Source organism: Balaenoptera acutorostrata, chromosome 5 (genome assembly GCF_949987535.1).
Source record: "Balaenoptera acutorostrata chromosome 5, mBalAcu1.1, whole genome shotgun sequence".
NCBI classification, from domain to species: domain Eukaryota; kingdom Metazoa; phylum Chordata; class Mammalia; order Artiodactyla; family Balaenopteridae; genus Balaenoptera; species Balaenoptera acutorostrata.
In genome coordinates, this window is record NC_080068.1 from 33,340,255 (window position 1) to 33,358,078 (window position 17,824).

Sequence of the window (17,824 nt, forward strand, 5' to 3'; positions counted from 1 at the left end):
GGAAGCTGGGATTGAAGCCATGTCAGTTAATTGCAAATTACACAGTTATCACAGTTTTGGGGAAGGTCTCAAAATAAAGGATGTACTGAGAGGATAAAGGTCACACTATGTATCTGGATAATACTATTTTTTTTTTAATTTTATTATTTTTTTATTTTTGGGTGCATTGGGTCTTCGTTGCCGTGTGTGGGCTTTCTCTGGTTGCGGTGAGTGGGGGCTACTCTTCGTTGCGGTGTGTGGGCTTCTCATTGCGGTGGCTTCTCTTGTTGTGGAGCACGGGCTCTAGGCACGCGGGCTTCAGTAGTTGTGGCACGCAGGCTCAGTAGTTGTGCCTCGCGGGCTCTAGAGCGCAGGCTCGGTAGTTGTGGCGCACGGGCTTAGCTGCTCCGCAGCATGTGGGATCTTCCCGGACCAGGGCTCGAACCCTTGTCCCCTGCATTGGCAGGCGGATTCTTAACCACTGCGCCACCAGGGAAGCCCTGGATAATACTATTGAATGAATAAATATCTGATTTACAAGTAAAAATCTTGTTACGATGAACATCATTGCAGAGATTCTATTTAAGAGGATGTCCATGCTGTTTGCAGTACAGACTTCAGGAGCTGAGGGTAGAAAATTGTATGTGGATATTTATTATGAGCAAAAGTTTAAACAACGTGCATAATGTTTCTTTTTTTTTTTGTCTACACTGAGGGGCTTATGGGATCTTAGTTCCCCGACCAGGGATTCAACCCCAGGCCCCCTGCAGTGAAAGCGCTGAGTCTTGACCACTGGACCGCCAGGGAATTCCGACAACATGCATAATGTTTCTGAAGTCTTCATAATTTGACTTGACTATACATGGACTTTATGGTGGTACATATATTGCTGTTTTACTGTACCATTTGAAGGTGTCACTGAGTAGAATCTGTGTACAGATTAGGTCATGTGTAAGTATACAGGACTACATTACTCAATCTCCTTAGCATGCTAGACCGTAAGATTCTTGAGGGCAGAGCTTATGTTTTATACCCCCATGATCTCATAGTACCTACCACTAATGAATGAATAAATACATAAATGTGTGAGTGAATGCACTTACTTGCCTTAAAATCATTGTCTGTTTACTCCCCTCTTGTCAAAGTACCTTTCTCTATTTCTGAGCCCCAGAATCAGAAATAGACCTATTCTGTCCTGTTAGTCAAAAATATTTCCACCTAACCACCTCACACTGGTTAGAATGGTCATCATTAAAAAGTTTACAAATAACAAATGCTGGAGAAGGGGTGGAGAAAAGGGAACCCTCCTACCCTGTTGGTGGGAATGTAAGTTGGTGCAGCCGCTACAGAAAACAATATGCAGGTTCCTCAAAAAACTAAAAATAGAGTTGCCATATGATCCAGCAATCCCACTCCTGGGCATATACCTGGACAAAACTATAATTCAAAAAGATACATGCAACCCTATGTTCATAGCAGCACTATTCACAATGGAAATAACCTAAATGTCCATCAACAGATGAATGGATAAAGAAGATGTGGTACATATATACAATGGAATACTACTCAGCCATAAAAAAGAATGAAATAATGCCATTTGCAGCAACATGAATGGACCTAGAGATTATCATACTAAGCAAAGTAAGTCAGAAAGAGGAAGACAAATACCATATATCGCTTATATGTGGAATCTAAAATATGACACAAATGAACTTATCTATCAAACAGAAAAAGACTCACAGACATAGAAAATAGACTTGTGGGGGTGTCTGGGCAAGAAGGTAGAAGAGTAAGACGCGGAGATCACCTTCCTTCCCACAGATACATTAGAAATACATCTACACATGGAACTGCTCCTACAGATCACCCGCTGAACGCTGGCAGAAGACGTCAGACCTCCCAAAAGATGTTATAAAAAAGAAAAAAAAAAAGAAAATAGACTTGTGGTTGCCAAGGGGGAGGGATGGAGTGAGGGTTTGGGGTTAACAGAGGTAAACTATTATATACAGAATGGGTAAACAACAAGGTCCTACTGTATAGCACAGGGAAATACATTCAATATCCTGTGATAAACCATAATGGAAAAGAATATGAAAAAGAATATGTATATATATATGTATAACTGAATCACTTTGCTGTATAGCAGAAATTAACACAACATTGTAAATCAACTATAGTTCAATAAAATAAATTTAAAAACAAACAAACAAACAAAATATTTCCACCTAGGCCCAGACTAAATTCCCTCCAGAACCAAGATCCTTTCTTCCCTTTACCACTGGTTTATCCCCTAAGTGACAGTTCAAAATGACTCTCAGTCATTTGGACGCTGTTTTGGGGTCCTCTGAAGTGCTCACCTAAATATGCTTACCACCACTTTCATTATCCCACTCAGTTCTTATGAACCAAGTTTCCGATCAAAATCAGCACAGCTTGGCCAAAAAAAAAAAAAAAAAAGAACTTGGAGATCAGGGCTCCCCAACCCTCGGGCCGTGGACCAGTACTGGTCTGTGGCCTGTTAGGAACCAAGCCGCAAAGCAGGGGGTGAGAGGCAGGCGAGCAAGCGAAGCTTCATCTGCCACTCCCCATCGCTCCCCACTGCTCGCATTACCGCCTGAACCATTCCCCACACCCCACCCCCATCCGTGGAAAACTTGTCTTCCACGAACCGGTCCCTGGTGCTAAAAAGGTTGGGGACCACTGTTGTAGATGGTATTCTGCAAGGAAAGAAACATGCCTTCCTCTTTGCTTTTCCCTCTTCCTGCTGGACTAAATGTTAACTTTTCATCTTGGGCTGCATGGATGAGAGCAACATATTATGGATGGCAGAATAATAAGACTGATGAAATCTTGAAATCTAAATCCCCAGTATCATCGAGCCTATGTGTCAGCCCTGGACTGTATACGCTGGGACTGCCACATGAGTAACAAATAATTTCTACCTTGTTTATGTCACTATTATTGAAGTCTTGTTACAGTTTCTGAATCAAGTTTTTGCTTAACACCTTGTGCAATCTACATGAGTGGCACTCCTTGGAGTTGTACAGCATGGCGACCTTGAACTCAACTTCCCACTAACAGAGTAAGGTGAAGACAAGTTCAGAAAGATCAAAAACTTTTCTGAAGTCAAACTACTATGTGATGTGAGACTGAACACAGATCTACATGATACCAAATAGTGACAATACTAGATTCTACCCTAGCTTTTCACTTTGTGAAATGTTGTCCAGAAGAAAAGTTCCACTACTTATACTCTTACAGTATACGGGAAGTCGTTTCAATTCCCACCTAAAACCAGCAGCAATGGCTGTATGGGTATCAACATCAACCAAAAAAATGTGAGTGTCCCTAGGATGTGTGCTGTCCTTAGTGATAGCAGTGGTAATAAGGAATCCTGTTTGATTGTACTACTGTACTTCTGCAATGACACTAATATCACAGTGCACAGATACAATCTCAGCCTTCCTTCTCAATTGTCTTGCTTTGCTCCCTGGACAAGTTCCTTCTTCCCGTCTGCCATCCACAGCAAACCACACAGGCTGAGTTAGGCAGGGGAAATGGCTCCAATGAGAGCGACCCTTGATGTTTAACAGGTCGAGGACAGCGAGGTGTTGACCTGAGTGTGAGTGGGCAGCTGAGACAAAGCTAGGTAGTAAATCTGACATTTATTTTGGATAGAGAAAAAGAGAGTTAACAGTTACTGAGTGTCTACTATGTGTTAATACCTGTGCTAGGCTTCCATTGTATGTTGTGTCATTTAAACTTTACAATAACCACAGGAGGTAGGTATTATTCCCACTTGCCAGCGAGAAAACAAAGACTATAATATAAAGTCACATAGTAGGTGACAGAGCAATGATTTGAAACCAGGTCTGGCTTCAAAATCCATGTTTTTCCGCTATACCTTGTGGCCTTTAAACTTTTTAAAGTCCTTTCAAAAACTTTATTTTCTCATTTTCAAATATATCATCTCCCTTATATAACCCTGAAGAGCATCTTCAAGAAATTTTCCAGGCCTTTAATGTGTTTGGCATGCCCAGTAAGATATTCTGCAGCAGAATCCAGCTGATCCTTTGTCGCAGTGCAACAAAATGTGCCAGTTGGCAACAAGATGAGCTTAAACTGGAATGCAAATCAGAGTACTACTTCCTCAGTAGACAAAGTTTTACTATGGAAAAAAACAGTCAACTGAACTAAACAGTGTATTCAGTGACATAATTGATTTCATTCTCTCAAAAGCTCCTTATTTCATTGCCAGCTGATCATAGTTTGTTGACCTGTACTGTTCTGATCATTGTGCTTTGGGAGAAAATAGAGTACATTTTCATAAGCCCACCTGGAACACCTCTACAATGAGAACTCATTATATGTACTATTTCATTTTGCAAATAGAAAAGAAAGGAGAAAAGCTAAATTTCCAACAAAAATGTGTAATCTGACATAAAGTAAAAATATTACTTAGGATTCATCTATTGATTGAGTCATTCATTCATTCATTCAAGACTAGTATACAAAGAGAGATATTTAGGACTGTCTCTGCCTTCTTCTAAGAAGGGGATGGGGTAGGTAAGCACCAATTTAAAGAAAAATCATTATAGTAAAATGTGATTATCCTTGATTCCTTTTTGTCTTCCCGTATCATCAGCAAATTCTTTTGGCTCTTATCTTCAAAATATAACCAGAATTTTTGCTACGTCCTTCCACCCAGGGCAACTGCACTTCACAAGTCCAGAGGACATCATTTGCATTTATTGTACTTATTTATTTATTTATTTATTTATTTGGCTGCATCGGGTCTTGGTTGCAGGATCTTCATTGTGGTATTTTGGCACGTGGGATCTTCCGTTGCAGCGTGTGGGCTCTTCACTGCGGTGCACAGGCTTCTTTCTTGTTGTGGTGTGCGGGCTCAGTAGTTGCAGCACGCAGGCTTAGTTGCCCCACGGCGTGTGGGATCTTAGTTCCTCGACCAGGGATCGAAGCCACGTCCCCTGCACTGGAAGGCGAGTTCTTAGCTACTGGATCGCCAGAGAAGTCCTTTCACTTGCATTTTGGTCTCCACGAATAGTGTCCTGTTTCCACAGCTCTCCACCCTCTGCACTCCCTCCTCTATCTCCCTAGACCAAGCTACCATCATCTCGTTTAACTTCTTGTTTCTACTTTTGCTCCACCACTCTTGCTTATTCTCCCCACAGCAGCCCGTGTCACTCCACTGCTCAAAAGCCTCCAATGGCTTCTCATCCCACACAGAAGAACACTGAGTCCTTCCTGTAGCCTGCAAGCCCCACCTTATCTGAAGTAGGCGACAAGGTCATTTTCTAAAAATGACAGGGGATAGGCTGAGTTGGGGACAGGAATAGCATGGTGAGCAACTGAAATAGTCACATATTGAGAGGAACAGGAAGGGGAGCTGACAGATAAAAGGATTGTCAGGGGCCCAATCCTTTAATACCATTAATTTCTAGTAGTTCCAGTCTGAAATGTGCAGTCTTCTCTAACCATGCCATGAGGGTAAGGGTAAATGTAAGGGTAGAGAAAAATGCATGCTAGTTTTTGCTGCAAATCAAATTCTCCCAACACTTAATGACTTAAAACAGCAAACATTTATTATTTCTCATGATTCTGTGTGTCAGCTGGGTGGTTCTTCTGTTCTGGGCCAGCTCAATTGGATTAAATGGTCTAGGATGGCCTTTTTCAAATACTTGATGGTTGGTAGACTGGTTGTTGTGGAGAGACCTCAGCTGGGCCTTGTTATTTCTGCTTCAAATGTCCTCTCCTTCTCCAGCAGGCTAGCTCAGGCTTCTTCATTTAGTGAGCTCAGTGTTCCAAAGAGCAGGAAGAGCAAACCCCCCATGTGCCCGCATCTTTTAAGCCATTGCTCAAGTCATAGTTGCTAATGTCCCTTGACTAAAGCAAGAAACACTATCAAGCCCAGAGTCAGTGTGAGAGGGGACAACACAAGGTCATAGATACAGGGAGGAGTGCAAGAACTGGGGGAAATACTACCATGGGAAAGTAAATTACACATTGAACTAGTCTTAGGGTTTTCTGGGCAGGGTCAGAGAAGGCTAAGGCTGCAAGGAAGTACAGAGTTTTGGTGAAAAAGTATGTTGTTTACATGAATAACCATGGGCTGCTGCTGAGAAGAAAAGGAAATGAGATCGGGGGTGTTTACAGACTGGGAGACAATGATGTTATGACAATTTTGGAACCCATTCCAACATGGGCAGGTGCCAGTCCCACACCAACAAGCAATTCTTGGGCACCAGCTGGGTGTCCTACAATTTAACTCAATTCTCAATTCGACAGGTTAACGGCACAGTCTTACAAGACTGCCCGCCCCGCTTCAGATGTCAATCACACTTACGCTTACTGGGTTGAGATCTAGATTGAAGATGTCTGAAAGAATAAGGAACAACAAAGTGATATAAACCGAACGCGTGAAACTTATATGATGTTATAAAGCAATGTAACCTCAATAAAAAACAAAGTTTAAAAAGTGACAGAAACTGAAAAAGGATGAAATGGAACTTTTAGAAATAAAAAAACAGCAATCAGAATTCAAAAAAATCATTGGATGGATTTAATAGATTAGTCACAGATGGAAAGAAAACTAATAAAATGCTACGGACACCTTTCTAGGTTTGAGGTACTCATAGTTTTCTGTTCCATTTTATTCTATCTGAAGTTTGAAATTCCTAGATGGTTGAGACCCAATAAACTGATTTCACACCTCCCATGCTATCTTTTCTTCAATATAATTTAATTAAAACTGATGATTGCACCATTTAATGTAACAGTGTAAGGGAAATACAATTTTATTTTAAAAAAACCTTTCATTACAAGACAAAGTTGAGGACTGAAATTTGTACCTCAGACAAATCCCTTAGGTGCTGGTCTCTCCAGAATAAACTAGATGCAGCTGACTTCATTAACGCCTCCCCTGTGGCTCTTTCACTCTTGGGCAGAAAGAGGAATCAGACTTACCTTAGGTAGAAGGAAAGTTCAGTTTTTAGTCTGACCTGTGGGTCGATAACATTTTCCATTGGGAAATTTTTAAACTAGTGAAGTGCCGCGTATGAAGTAAACTTAGTTAAGGTAACGGTAAGTATAGAATTAATACAGAGTTTATTAGACTCAATATTATATTTGGAAGGACTCATTGATTTCCACTGGTTACTAGTATTCACTAATCTGCGAGGAGACAAGAAAAATAAGGTCTATGGAGTTTTTCATAAAGCTGCATTTATTTATTTAAAAGGACTGACTTTTTAGAGGATATGTTTTTTATTTTTATTTTGGGGGTCAAAATATAATTTTAAGATGAAATGAGGCTAATAGAAAATGGCAGTTATTTTTGGTTTTGTCTCACAGACTGTTGAAATTTAAAAATTGCTGTCATGTTCAGTCCCAAAATTATTCTGAAAATTTAGACTGACCCACAAAGTTCAAAAGACTGGGAATACCATCAACGTTGTCTACTATTATCTATTCAGCCAACAAATATTATGAGGGCCCACTATGTGCTAAGAAATGGGCACAAATAAGAAAATGACTGCACTGTATGCCCTCCTGCTTACAGTGAGAAAGGGACACATTGATCTGTAGTTACTAACAAGTTAAGTAGTGTTAGGTCTTCTGGGAGCACGTGTGAGGGAAAGCCTGTTTGGGGAATCAACCTCTTAGTAAAAGAAGAAATGAAGCTAAGCTATCTTGATGCTGATGAGGGAAAAGCAATGGAGGCAAGAGAAAATTTTAAATAGTTCTAGATGGCCAGAGTTGGGGTATCCACTAAAGACTAAGATAAGGAGAGGATGAAAAGGGATGTAACTCAAGATAAAAGAGGTTTTATAGGCTCAGCTAAGGACTTTGATTTTTTTTTAATAATTGTGATAAAAAACACAACATAAAATTTACCATTTTAAACATTTTTAAGTTTACAGTTCAGTAGTGTTAGGTATATTCACATTGTTGTGAAATAAGAACTTGACTATCCTATAAGCAACTGAGATGAATGGAATGGAAAGATTTTAGGCTAGGATTGGAGATTTGGGAAGATTGTTTTAGAAAGTGAGGGTCATAGGAGGTAAGGGATGTAGGTTAGAAAGACTGGAAGAAATTAAAGGACTTAAAGGCTTTGGGAGTGATGTGAGTCGGGGTAGGTTTCTGGCTTGGTTGCAGGGTTTTTTGCCAGACGGGAAGTTAGAGAAGGGAACTCAACATACCACTGGCTCAGTACCAAGCCTGTATGGGCCAGCTTTCCAAGGACGTCACACTTGAAGCTAGCAGGCCACATCTAGCCAGAAAGTATTTCGTTATCCCCTGCAATTAAAATAAACTTTTCTTGAAAAATTGAAGTATCTGGGAACACTGGAACTACATAGTCCGTCAGGGAGAAAATGAGCAGCACTCACTCCATTAAAACAAACAAACAAAAAATCCAACACTTTTTATTAATGTATAGGAAACTTACAGAAAAGTACACAAGTAAGCGTACAGCTTGATGGATGTTCACAAAGCGAACGTACTCCACTAACCAGCATCCTTATCAACAAACAGAACCTTACCAACATCTCAGAAGTTATTCTTATTTAATCCTAACAATCTTACGAGATAGAGCACACTACTGCCTCCATTTTAAATACGAGGAAACTGAAGCATAGACAGGTCACAAGGCTAAATACTGAAATTAGCTTATGAACCTAGATCTGCTGTCTGATCTCTAATCCCACGCTGTCGAAGAAGAAACAGGCTTGAAGGTGAGTTCAGCTTCGAACGATGCTGAGTGGGCGTCCTCCCACGGAAACCTACTTGCGGGCGTCAGAGCCACGGGAAGCTCAGGTAACCAAGGAGTCCGCGCCTCAGGTTGCCAGCGCCCCCGCCTCCGAGAGCGGCCCCCACAGCAAGCGGCCCGCGGCGTGCTGCGCAGCCTCCCCCCACTCGAGGGCGCTGTCGCAGCCACGGTCAGACGCGTGCCTCTCTCTGATGTCGCGATATTCTTGAGGCCGGAAGAACTAAGATCGAAGGTCACGTAGACAGAGCGTCCCGCCCCGCACCCCTAAGATCTCGCGCGAGTTTAATTTCCGCCCTTTTGGCTCTCGGAGCAGCACTATGGCGGTCGGAAAGAACAAGCGCCTTACGAAAGGCGGTAAAAAGGGAGCCAAGAAGAAAGTGTAAGTGGCAACTATCGTGGCCCCCCGGTTTTGGGGGTCGTACTGGAGTCGGCGGGCGGTTTCTCAGTCGTGGTGTGGGCCGGATGGTGGGGATGCTAGTTGGATTGCGCGGGCCGTGCCGGGTTGGTGAATTCCGAACCGCAGCCTGGCGGATCTGGGTGCTGCTTTGCGGCGGACCCGCTGCTTACCCCCTGGCCTTGTGGGCCTTATGCGCGCCCCTTTTGAGTCGGATTGCTGTCGCGACTAGGGACTGGCGTGTTCCGTTTTGTGGGCTCACGGGCCTCGTAAGTTCCTCGGGTAATGCCCTTCCAAGAGCTGGAGTTGTGAAAGGCACTTTTCTTGTCCATCCGGGACCTCGCGTCCCTCCCCTGCTTGGGCCGGGTGGAACCTGGGAGCTCCTGATAGCTTGAGGCCCTAAGGAGCCTGGGTTACCAGTATGTGTTTTCATGTACCAGTAAAGTTGAAGAGACGTGCATGTTATTTGGAGGCAATGTTGCCCGTGTAGTGGAAGCACCGATGGGTGGGGTGGGGGGGTGGGAGTGTATATGTTCGTGGCATAATTGACCAAAGTGTCAGGCCTGCACAGTGAAATAGACGTGGTGGGAAGAACTAGATTTTACATACGCGCCCCTCACCTAACTGAGAGGAATAGTTTACACCAGTGTCTACATGTCAGTTAGCTTTTTAGAGTAATTGGACTGAGGGAAGTTAAAAAAAAAAATTATGTGATCTGCGATAAAATTTAAGCATGTTTTTAAATCCAGGGTTGACCCATTTTCTAAGAAAGATTGGTATGATGTGAAAGCACCAGCTATGTTCAATATAAGAAATATTGGGAAAACACTAGTCACGAGAACTCAAGGAACCAGTGAGTATATTTTTCTTCGTTTGTATTTTTGTTAAACTGAGACATGTATGTATCTTGGTCTACTTGGTCTACTTTTCGTTCTGTGGTGGGCTGCATTAAGGAAGTGTCAGCTCTTGGTTGCAGCTTTGGGCCCTTTGGGGCTTGTTTTTAGTACAGCACTTGTAGAAGCAAGATGGCACTTTTAGAATTACCAATGAAATGTGCATGGGTAGTTTTGAGCTTCTAATGAGCCCTGTCAGTAAGTCGTTGGTGTCCATGTGGATTTGGTTGACAAAAGTTAAGGTCTTTATAATTGATCATTAGGTTTCTGAACTTAATGCTTGAATATTAACTTAGCTGGCTTGACTTTGCTTATGTGGTTCCTAACGTTAACAATTGATTCTTGTTTTATAGAAATCGCATCTGATGGCCTCAAGGGTCGTGTGTTTGAAGTGAGCCTTGCTGATCTGCAGAATGATGAAGTTGCATTTAGAAAATTCAAGCTTATTACTGAGGATGTTCAGGGCAAAAACTGCCTGACTAATTTCCATGGCATGGATCTTACCCGTGACAAAATGTGCTCCATGGTCAAAAAATGGCAGGTGAGAACAAAAGTTCTCTAAAGTGCATGGTGCTGTGCCGTGCATGACCAAAGATGTCATGATTTAATGTCAGGAAAGGAGCGTGTTGTGCATTTGAGGTTTAGATTTCATTTTAAGTCCTTGATGTTTTCTTGCTGTTATTAAGTGTGCACTCTTGGATCGGCACTGTTGAACTTGAGCAACAGCAGTGAGGCTGTTTAAATTAAATTTAGTTATTCGTTTAAATTGAGTTCAAGATTTAATATTGGATTATCATCAAGGTTTTTTTGCTGCATGGATTAGTGGCTGGTTGAAGAACATTTAGGTGCAGGTTTGCAGTTTTAGCTTTGCCTGTCCTCAGAATACCTTTGGACATCAGAATCTAGTGAATTTTATAGTGAAAGGATGGATTGGGCTAGTTTTGATGATCTATTGTGCTATAATAGGAGTGGCAGAGCCTCTGGTGTGAGACTGAAATTTTGGCTCTTTTTCCCAGTTATGTTCTCTTTGCAAAGTAACTTAAAGCTTGCTAAGCCTTGGTTTCTTTATCTGTAAGATGTAGGTAAGAATATTAGCTCATGGGGCTTCCCTGGTGGCGCAGTGGTTAAGAATCCACCTGCCAATGCAGGGGACCGGGTTCGAGCCCTGGACCGGGAAGATCCCACATGCCGCGGAGCAACTAAGCCTGTGTGCCACAACTACTGAGCCTGTGCTCTAGGGCCCTCGAGCCACAACTAGTGAAGCCTGCGCGCCTAGAGCCCGTGCTCCGCAATAAGAGAAGCCACCTCAGTGAGAAGCCCGTGCACCGCAACAAAGAGTAACCCCTGCTCGTCACAACTAGAGAAAGCCCCGTGCAGCAACGAAGACACAGCTCAGACAAAAAAAAAAAGAATATTAGCTCATGGAATTATGAGGATGAAATAAAAGATCCATGTAAACATGCTTAGTACAGAGCTTGACACAGAAAGCATTAGTACCCATTGGTTTAACTACAGGAAATAATGGTTCAGATGTGTCTGGCTAACCATCCCATTTGGGGATGTTTTTTGTGTGGGAATGAATGATGACAAAATGTTTTGGTCCCGTATGATATGATTATACTGTTACATTTATTTCTGATACTCTCCTAAGGTTTTATAGTTGCATTTCTGGAAATATTTTAAGGTCCTTTCACTATAATTGTATTATATTCAGTTTTTAGACTAAGATAAAGTTAACAAAATGCAAAGAAGTCAATTAGTTTTTGTTGGTACCTAAGATAGTTTTTGTTTTTTGAGTTTAGGTAGTAATAAGACTAATGATGGATTTTTAAAAATTATAGTTGTGAAATTAAATATTTAATCCTCAGCTTGGCTTTAGTTTGGAACATAAAGGACATTTTAAAATATATGTATTTAGTGTTATTACAACATTTCAACGATTCAGAACACACTTTTTAAAATGGAATAGGTTTAGATGTCGGTATTGTAGAGTCCCTTGGAACCTATTTTTCTCTTCCCTGCAGAGTTAAAGAATTGATTGGGGGAGGAGCAGGTGGTTAAAGGCTGGCATGTGTCTGTAAAAGGCATGTATATGTGAAAGGGGGGGTTGCTGTGGGGAGATAGTGATAACCTAGAGGGGAGGGGGGAAGACAGCTGAGAGGACTCCGTACTTATTTAATTAGATATGGAAGATAGTAAGAATTTGGGGTAATTGTTGGTAAGTTCACTTCAAGGAGGTTAACTCTGTAAATTAGTCATTTATATTATACTTAATATGTGTAATGAGTCCTTGGCCTCCACTTAAAAAATTTTATTTATTTATTATTTGTGGCTGTGTTGGGTCTTTGTTGCTGCACGCAGGCTTTCTCTAGTTGTGGTGAGCGGGGGCTACTCTTTGTTGCGGTGCGCAGGCTTCTTGTTGCGGAGCATGGGCTCTAGGTGCACGGGCTTCAGTAGTTGTGGCTCATAGGCTCTAGAGTGCAGGCTCAGTAGTTGGGGCGCACGGGCTTAGTTGCTCCTCGGCATGTGGGATCTTCCTGGACCAGGGCTTGAACCTGTGCCCCCTGAATTGGCAGGCGGATTCTTAACCACTGCACCAGCAGGGAAGCCCCACTTTTTTTAAGATTAGAATTTGAGAGGTAAAAATAGGTAACATTGAAACCTGGCACATCTTTTTTTCACTAGACCATGATTGAAGCTCACGTTGATGTCAAGACTACCGATGGATATTTGCTTCGTCTCTTCTGTGTGGGTTTTACTAAAAAACGCAACAATCAGATTCGGAAGACCTCTTATGCCCAGCACCAGCAGGTCCGCCAGATCCGCAAGAAGATGATGGAAATCATGACCCGAGAGGTGCAGACAAATGACTTGAAAGAGGTGGTCAATAAATTGTAAGTGTTTTCCCTCACGACACAACCCTCAGATGAGACAAGGTGGGGTCAGACCTATGTTTAAATTCTGTCTGTGAAACCATCTAGCTGCATCTCTTGAAATGAAAGCATATTAAGTGTTCAGTAAATGTTATTTGTTGGTTTATTTATCCTTTTTTTGGATGAAGCTCTCTCCTGGCAGTGAGACTTGAAGCCCAGGACTTGCCTTTGCCTTAGAAAATGCACTGAATAGATAAACCCTTCACTATCAATTATGTATGGGGATAAGTGATGATAAAATGTTTCGGTCCCAGATGATGTCTGATGATAAAACTGCTAACATTTTTCTGATGTTCCCATGCAGTTGGCTAAGAAGGGTGTATGAAAAAGGCATAAGGCTTGGACTTAGAAGGCTCAAGTGCTAATTTTGCTACTGACTAGCTGTATAATTCAGATCATTTAACCTTCACCTATGAAGGGGCAATAACAGAATGAGGACTACTGTGGATTAAATGAAGTGTCGGTTTATTCTAATTTATCACTACTGGTTTGCAGGATTCCAGACAGCATTGGAAAAGACATAGAAAAGGCCTGCCAATCTATTTATCCACTCCATGATGTCTTTGTTAGAAAAGTAAAAATGCTGAAGAAGCCCAAGTTTGAATGTAAGTGAGAAACCACAGGATTCCTGAAAGAAAAAATTGTGTGGACAAATAACATTGTTTGGTGGTTTTATGTTGTTGTTTTGAGGCCAAGATGATGGTACTTTTTTTGTCTTGCCTACATAGTATTGAAGATAACTGTTTCAAGATATGGTATGCTATAACTAACAATTTTTTCTTCCTTTTAGTGGGAAAACTCATGGAGCTACATGGTGAAGGTAGTAGTTCTGGAAAAGCTACTGGGGACGAGACAGGTGCTAAAGTTGAACGAGCTGATGGATATGAGCCACCAGTCCAGGAATCTGTTTAAAAATCAGACTTTTAATGGCGACAAATAAAAGCCCTCATTTGTGATATTTTATTTCTGATCAGTTTTTTTAAATAATCTGACAATAATCAGGTGTTCTGATTTGATAGTAATGTGGTGAATTTTTCTGACCTTTTGTGTGGATTTTATTCACTGCTCTTAGTTACTAAGTAGCTGAGAAAGGGTAGTGATCTGTTTTCAACTGGAATGGTCTGGACATGTTAGAGATGGTGACTAAAAGGAAACACTTTCTTTACATGGGTTAAGTTTTTAAGGTGGTTCTCACATCATCTAGAAGGTTTGTTAAAACATTGCAGGGCCCTGCCCCTGGAGTTTCTGATCTAGTAGTTTTAGGGTGAGCTCTGAAAACTTGCATTTTTAACATTTTCAGGTGATGCTGGTGGTCAGAGACCATGCTTTGTGAACCACTGTGCTAGACATAACATAGTGGAAACAGAAGAGCACAGTGGCATTTAGGTTTTTGTTTTTTGTTTTTTTTGTTTTCTTTTGGTTTTTAAAAATCTAAGTGCTCTCTTTTCTCTAGCAGTAAATGCCCCGCTGTATCCCTTAATGGTCAAGCTGAGGTTGGCTAGAGAGAGAGAGAAATTGGTTATTGGTCTCCTATTAAGTGGGCATTTAATGCTGCCCACTATCCAGTATTTCCTCCTAGTCGGTCACCCATTCTGTTCTATACCTCTTCTCCCAAACCTCCAACTTTCTCATCCTCAGTTCAGCTGATGACCTTGCTTCTTGAGAACGGATGACAGGAGGACCTCATAAATGCCTGTTATTTCTACCCTGCCATCTGTGCATTTCTCACTTTTTCTGCCTTCCTTCTTGTAACTGGGTGAATTGTGCAAGGACGAGCATCAGATTCCCTTCTCTTGCCTAGTCAAGTTCTTGGCTCCACCAATTGTCACCTTTATCAGTATTCCTTCTACAAGTCCTATCAGCATACAAACAAATCCTCTGCCCTTCCAGATAATCCCCCTATTCAGATCCCTTATAGCAAAGCTCAAAAGAGTTAACCATATGTCTTGTATTTAATTTTACTTTTCTTAAATCTGCTGCAACCACTCTAAGGAAACTGTTGCCGTCAAAATTACCAGATGTCATTGCTAAGTCCAGTGGTTCATTCTTGGCCTTCATTTTACTTGATCTCTTAGTGATATTTCACAGTCGATTTTCCCTGTGTTTCTTAACTGTCTTCTGGAATTGCACCTCGGTTTTTCCTCCCATGTTGCTGGCTACTCTCCTTTGCTAGTTTGTTTCAGGCCTTAGTGTTAGAGAGCCCTGGGGCTTAGGCCCTGGGCATTTGCCAATACTCTTTCTAGATATTCTTACTCAATTTCTTGGTTTTAAATTGTCAGATTTTTACTTCTAATCTGTATCTTTCTTTGAACTCCAGGTTTGCCTATCCAACTCCCTACTTGATTGATATCTTCATTGGATGTCAGTGAGGCATTTAACATGTCTGAAATGGTGTTCCTGAGCTCAACAATTTTATCCACCCTTCTGTTTTAGACCAAAGTCCTCTGTGGTCATCCTTGACCATTCACAGTTCATGCCAAATATATCTGGAATCTAACCAGTTCTTACTACCTCCGTTGCTATCACTTGGAGCAAGTCATTACCAACCTGGATTTTTATTGCTTACCTGGTCTCCCTGTGTCATCGTGTACCTGTCTGTCCCCCTGCCCACACACTTTGTGGAAGTTTATTTTAGATGGTCAGCTCACCCAAAAGGTCTCGTGATCTTGCCTCTGACCTGTCTCTTACTACCACTTCCCTTACTCTTCTAGCCAGACTGTCCTGGACAAGCTAGGAACATTCTTACTGTAGGGCTTTGGCACTCGTTTTTCCTGTGCTTGGAACACTCTTCACTTAGATGGCCAAAGTGCTTGCTCTTTTACCTCTTAAGTCAGACCCTGTTGATAGGTTCATTTTATTAAAAACCCTGTCTAGTCCTTGTTTTCCTTGTTTTTTTTTTTTCTGTAGTTTCACTTGTGGCTACTAGAAAAATTCCATGTGGACAAGTTTTCTTTTTTCTTTTTTTGGTGCAGCTCACTGATGACGGGCTTCCTTTTCAGGGTAGAAAGAAATTGGGTCAATAGTGTGGTCATTGAGGGTGGGGACGAGGAATTGAGTTACATAAGTGGTGGTTTTCTTGATGGGGGACATCATTTAGTCAGATGATACTGCGAGTCAAGCTCCCATCTGCTACATCTCTGAATAGGGCTTGGCATGGTTCTCTTTGAAAGGGTTCATTTGAAAATGCTTCCAAAAAGAATGTGTTTACTTTTTAAAAATGGTTTGGCATGTTTGATGATTGATATAATCAAGTTACTTTCCCATAGGCCAACTTGAAGGAGTTTTAACATCCATCTAATAAAAAATAAGAGGTAATTCTTAAGTTTCCCATTTAATATTTTACATACTTAATACATAGATATTAAGTATTAACAGGTGGCTTTTCTCTACTTGATTCTTTCCACCCAGAACAATTTATCTTGGTCTTTCACAGGAAAATTTCTGTGACCAGGGATACAAATTTTGAATCTTTGAAAATGTTATTGAAGACCTTTATGTTAAGGCATGACTGAAATAGGTAGCAAAACTAACACTTGATTTGAAATTGGCTTTTGCTTCTTTAATGTGTACATTTGAGTAACACCACTAATTTGAAGAGCGCTCATGTGGGGAGAAAAGATACTAGGAGTATCCTAGATTATTAGGGTGAGCCTAATGTAATTATACAAGTTCTTAAATGTGGAAGTGTGAGGCTGAAGAGGAGGTTGGGATAATGCGATGTGAAGACTGCCCGATGTTGCTGGCTTTGAGGATGGAGAAAGGGCCAGGGGCCAAGGGAAGTGAGTGGCCTCTAAAAGCTGGAAAATGCAAAGAAGTTCTCAGTGACATGTTGACTGATAGAATGTCCCATCATTATCCCACATTGCACGCGTAAGTCTCAACACCACCACCAATATAATTACTGAGAACAATTTAAAAATTTTTTGGCATATGGCCCAGTACATTTTTACAGTACTGTGTTAACACTGCTTGAGCACATGGCCAGAACTTACATTCTCCTTCTTAGCCCTTGTGTGGTCTCAGTGCTACAAGTATATGTTCTTAATGCCCACTTCCAGTCTTTTAAGTTCATTGCTCTAGTTTTTTTAGCTGAAGCTTGTTCTCTGGTTGATTGCTAAAGAAGTTCATTTTCTGAGTTCTTGTATGTTGAATACAGTTGGTTTTTTGCTTTATACCTGAAAGTCACTTTTATTGGATCTAAAATCCTCAGTTCGCTCTTTGAGCACCTTAAGTGTATCACTCCTATTTTCTTCTGGCAATGAGGAATTGCTAATGAAAGTCTGAGGATAATTAATTTTCCTTCCCTTACAAGTCACTTTCTGGTTTTGGCTAAAAGCCCAAAGAATTTTTTGTTTCTTTAAAATCGAATAATTTTATAAAATGAGTTTTGGTAATAGTCTGATTGAATAGTCTCAGGTATGCAGTACAGGCATACCTTGGAGATACTGTGGGTTTGGTTCCAGACCACCTCAATAAAGTGAGTATCACAGCAGAGTGAGTTTTGGGAATTTTTTGGTTTGCCAGTGCATATAAGAGTTGTGTTTACCCTATACTGTGGTCCATTAAGTGTGCAATAGCATTGTCTTAAAATGTATATACCTTAATTTAAAAATACTTTATTGCTAAAAAATGCTAATAATCATATGAATCTTCAGTGAGTCATAATCTTTTTGCTGGTAGAGGGTTTGAAATATTGCAAGAATTACCAAAATGTGACAGACAGGAAATGAGCAAATGCTGTTGGAAAAATGATGCCAGTAGAACTGCTTGACGCAAAGTGTAGTCAAACCAAGGAATGTCTGTACAATCTTTATATATAGTTTCAAAAAAAACT

The 17,824-nt window shown here is 41.1% G+C and overlaps 2 protein-coding genes and 2 non-coding genes across 4 annotated transcripts in view; 3 read left to right on the forward strand and 1 right to left on the reverse strand.

The window, feature by feature from the left end:
- Positions 1-8,272, reverse strand: part of LOC103000878 (zinc finger protein 706-like) — a 31,577-nt gene extending 23,305 nt beyond the window's left edge. The window contains exon 1 of the mRNA XM_057547188.1: positions 8,216-8,272. Coding sequence (XP_057403171.1) covers positions 8,216-8,272 — 57 coding nt within the window. The remainder of the gene's footprint in view (positions 1-8,215) is intronic.
- A 718-nt stretch (positions 8,273-8,990) lies between these two features.
- RPS3A (ribosomal protein S3A) lies at positions 8,991-13,953 on the forward strand. The gene is made up of 6 exons (XM_007189399.2): positions 8,991-9,149; positions 9,914-10,017; positions 10,411-10,598; positions 12,743-12,951; positions 13,486-13,595; positions 13,781-13,953. Exons 1-6 carry the CDS (start codon positions 9,088-9,090, stop codon positions 13,900-13,902), a joined length of 795 nt encoding a protein of 264 aa, XP_007189461.1. The 5' UTR covers positions 8,991-9,087; the 3' UTR covers positions 13,903-13,953.
- LOC114238752 (small nucleolar RNA SNORD73) lies at positions 11,633-11,700 on the forward strand. The gene has a single exon (XR_003624037.1). It is a non-coding gene; the product is annotated as a small nucleolar RNA SNORD73 (small nucleolar RNA).
- LOC114238751 (small nucleolar RNA SNORD73) lies at positions 13,214-13,285 on the forward strand. Its single transcript, XR_003624036.1, has one exon. It is a non-coding gene; the product is annotated as a small nucleolar RNA SNORD73 (small nucleolar RNA).
- Positions 13,954-17,824: the final 3,871 nt, after the last annotated feature.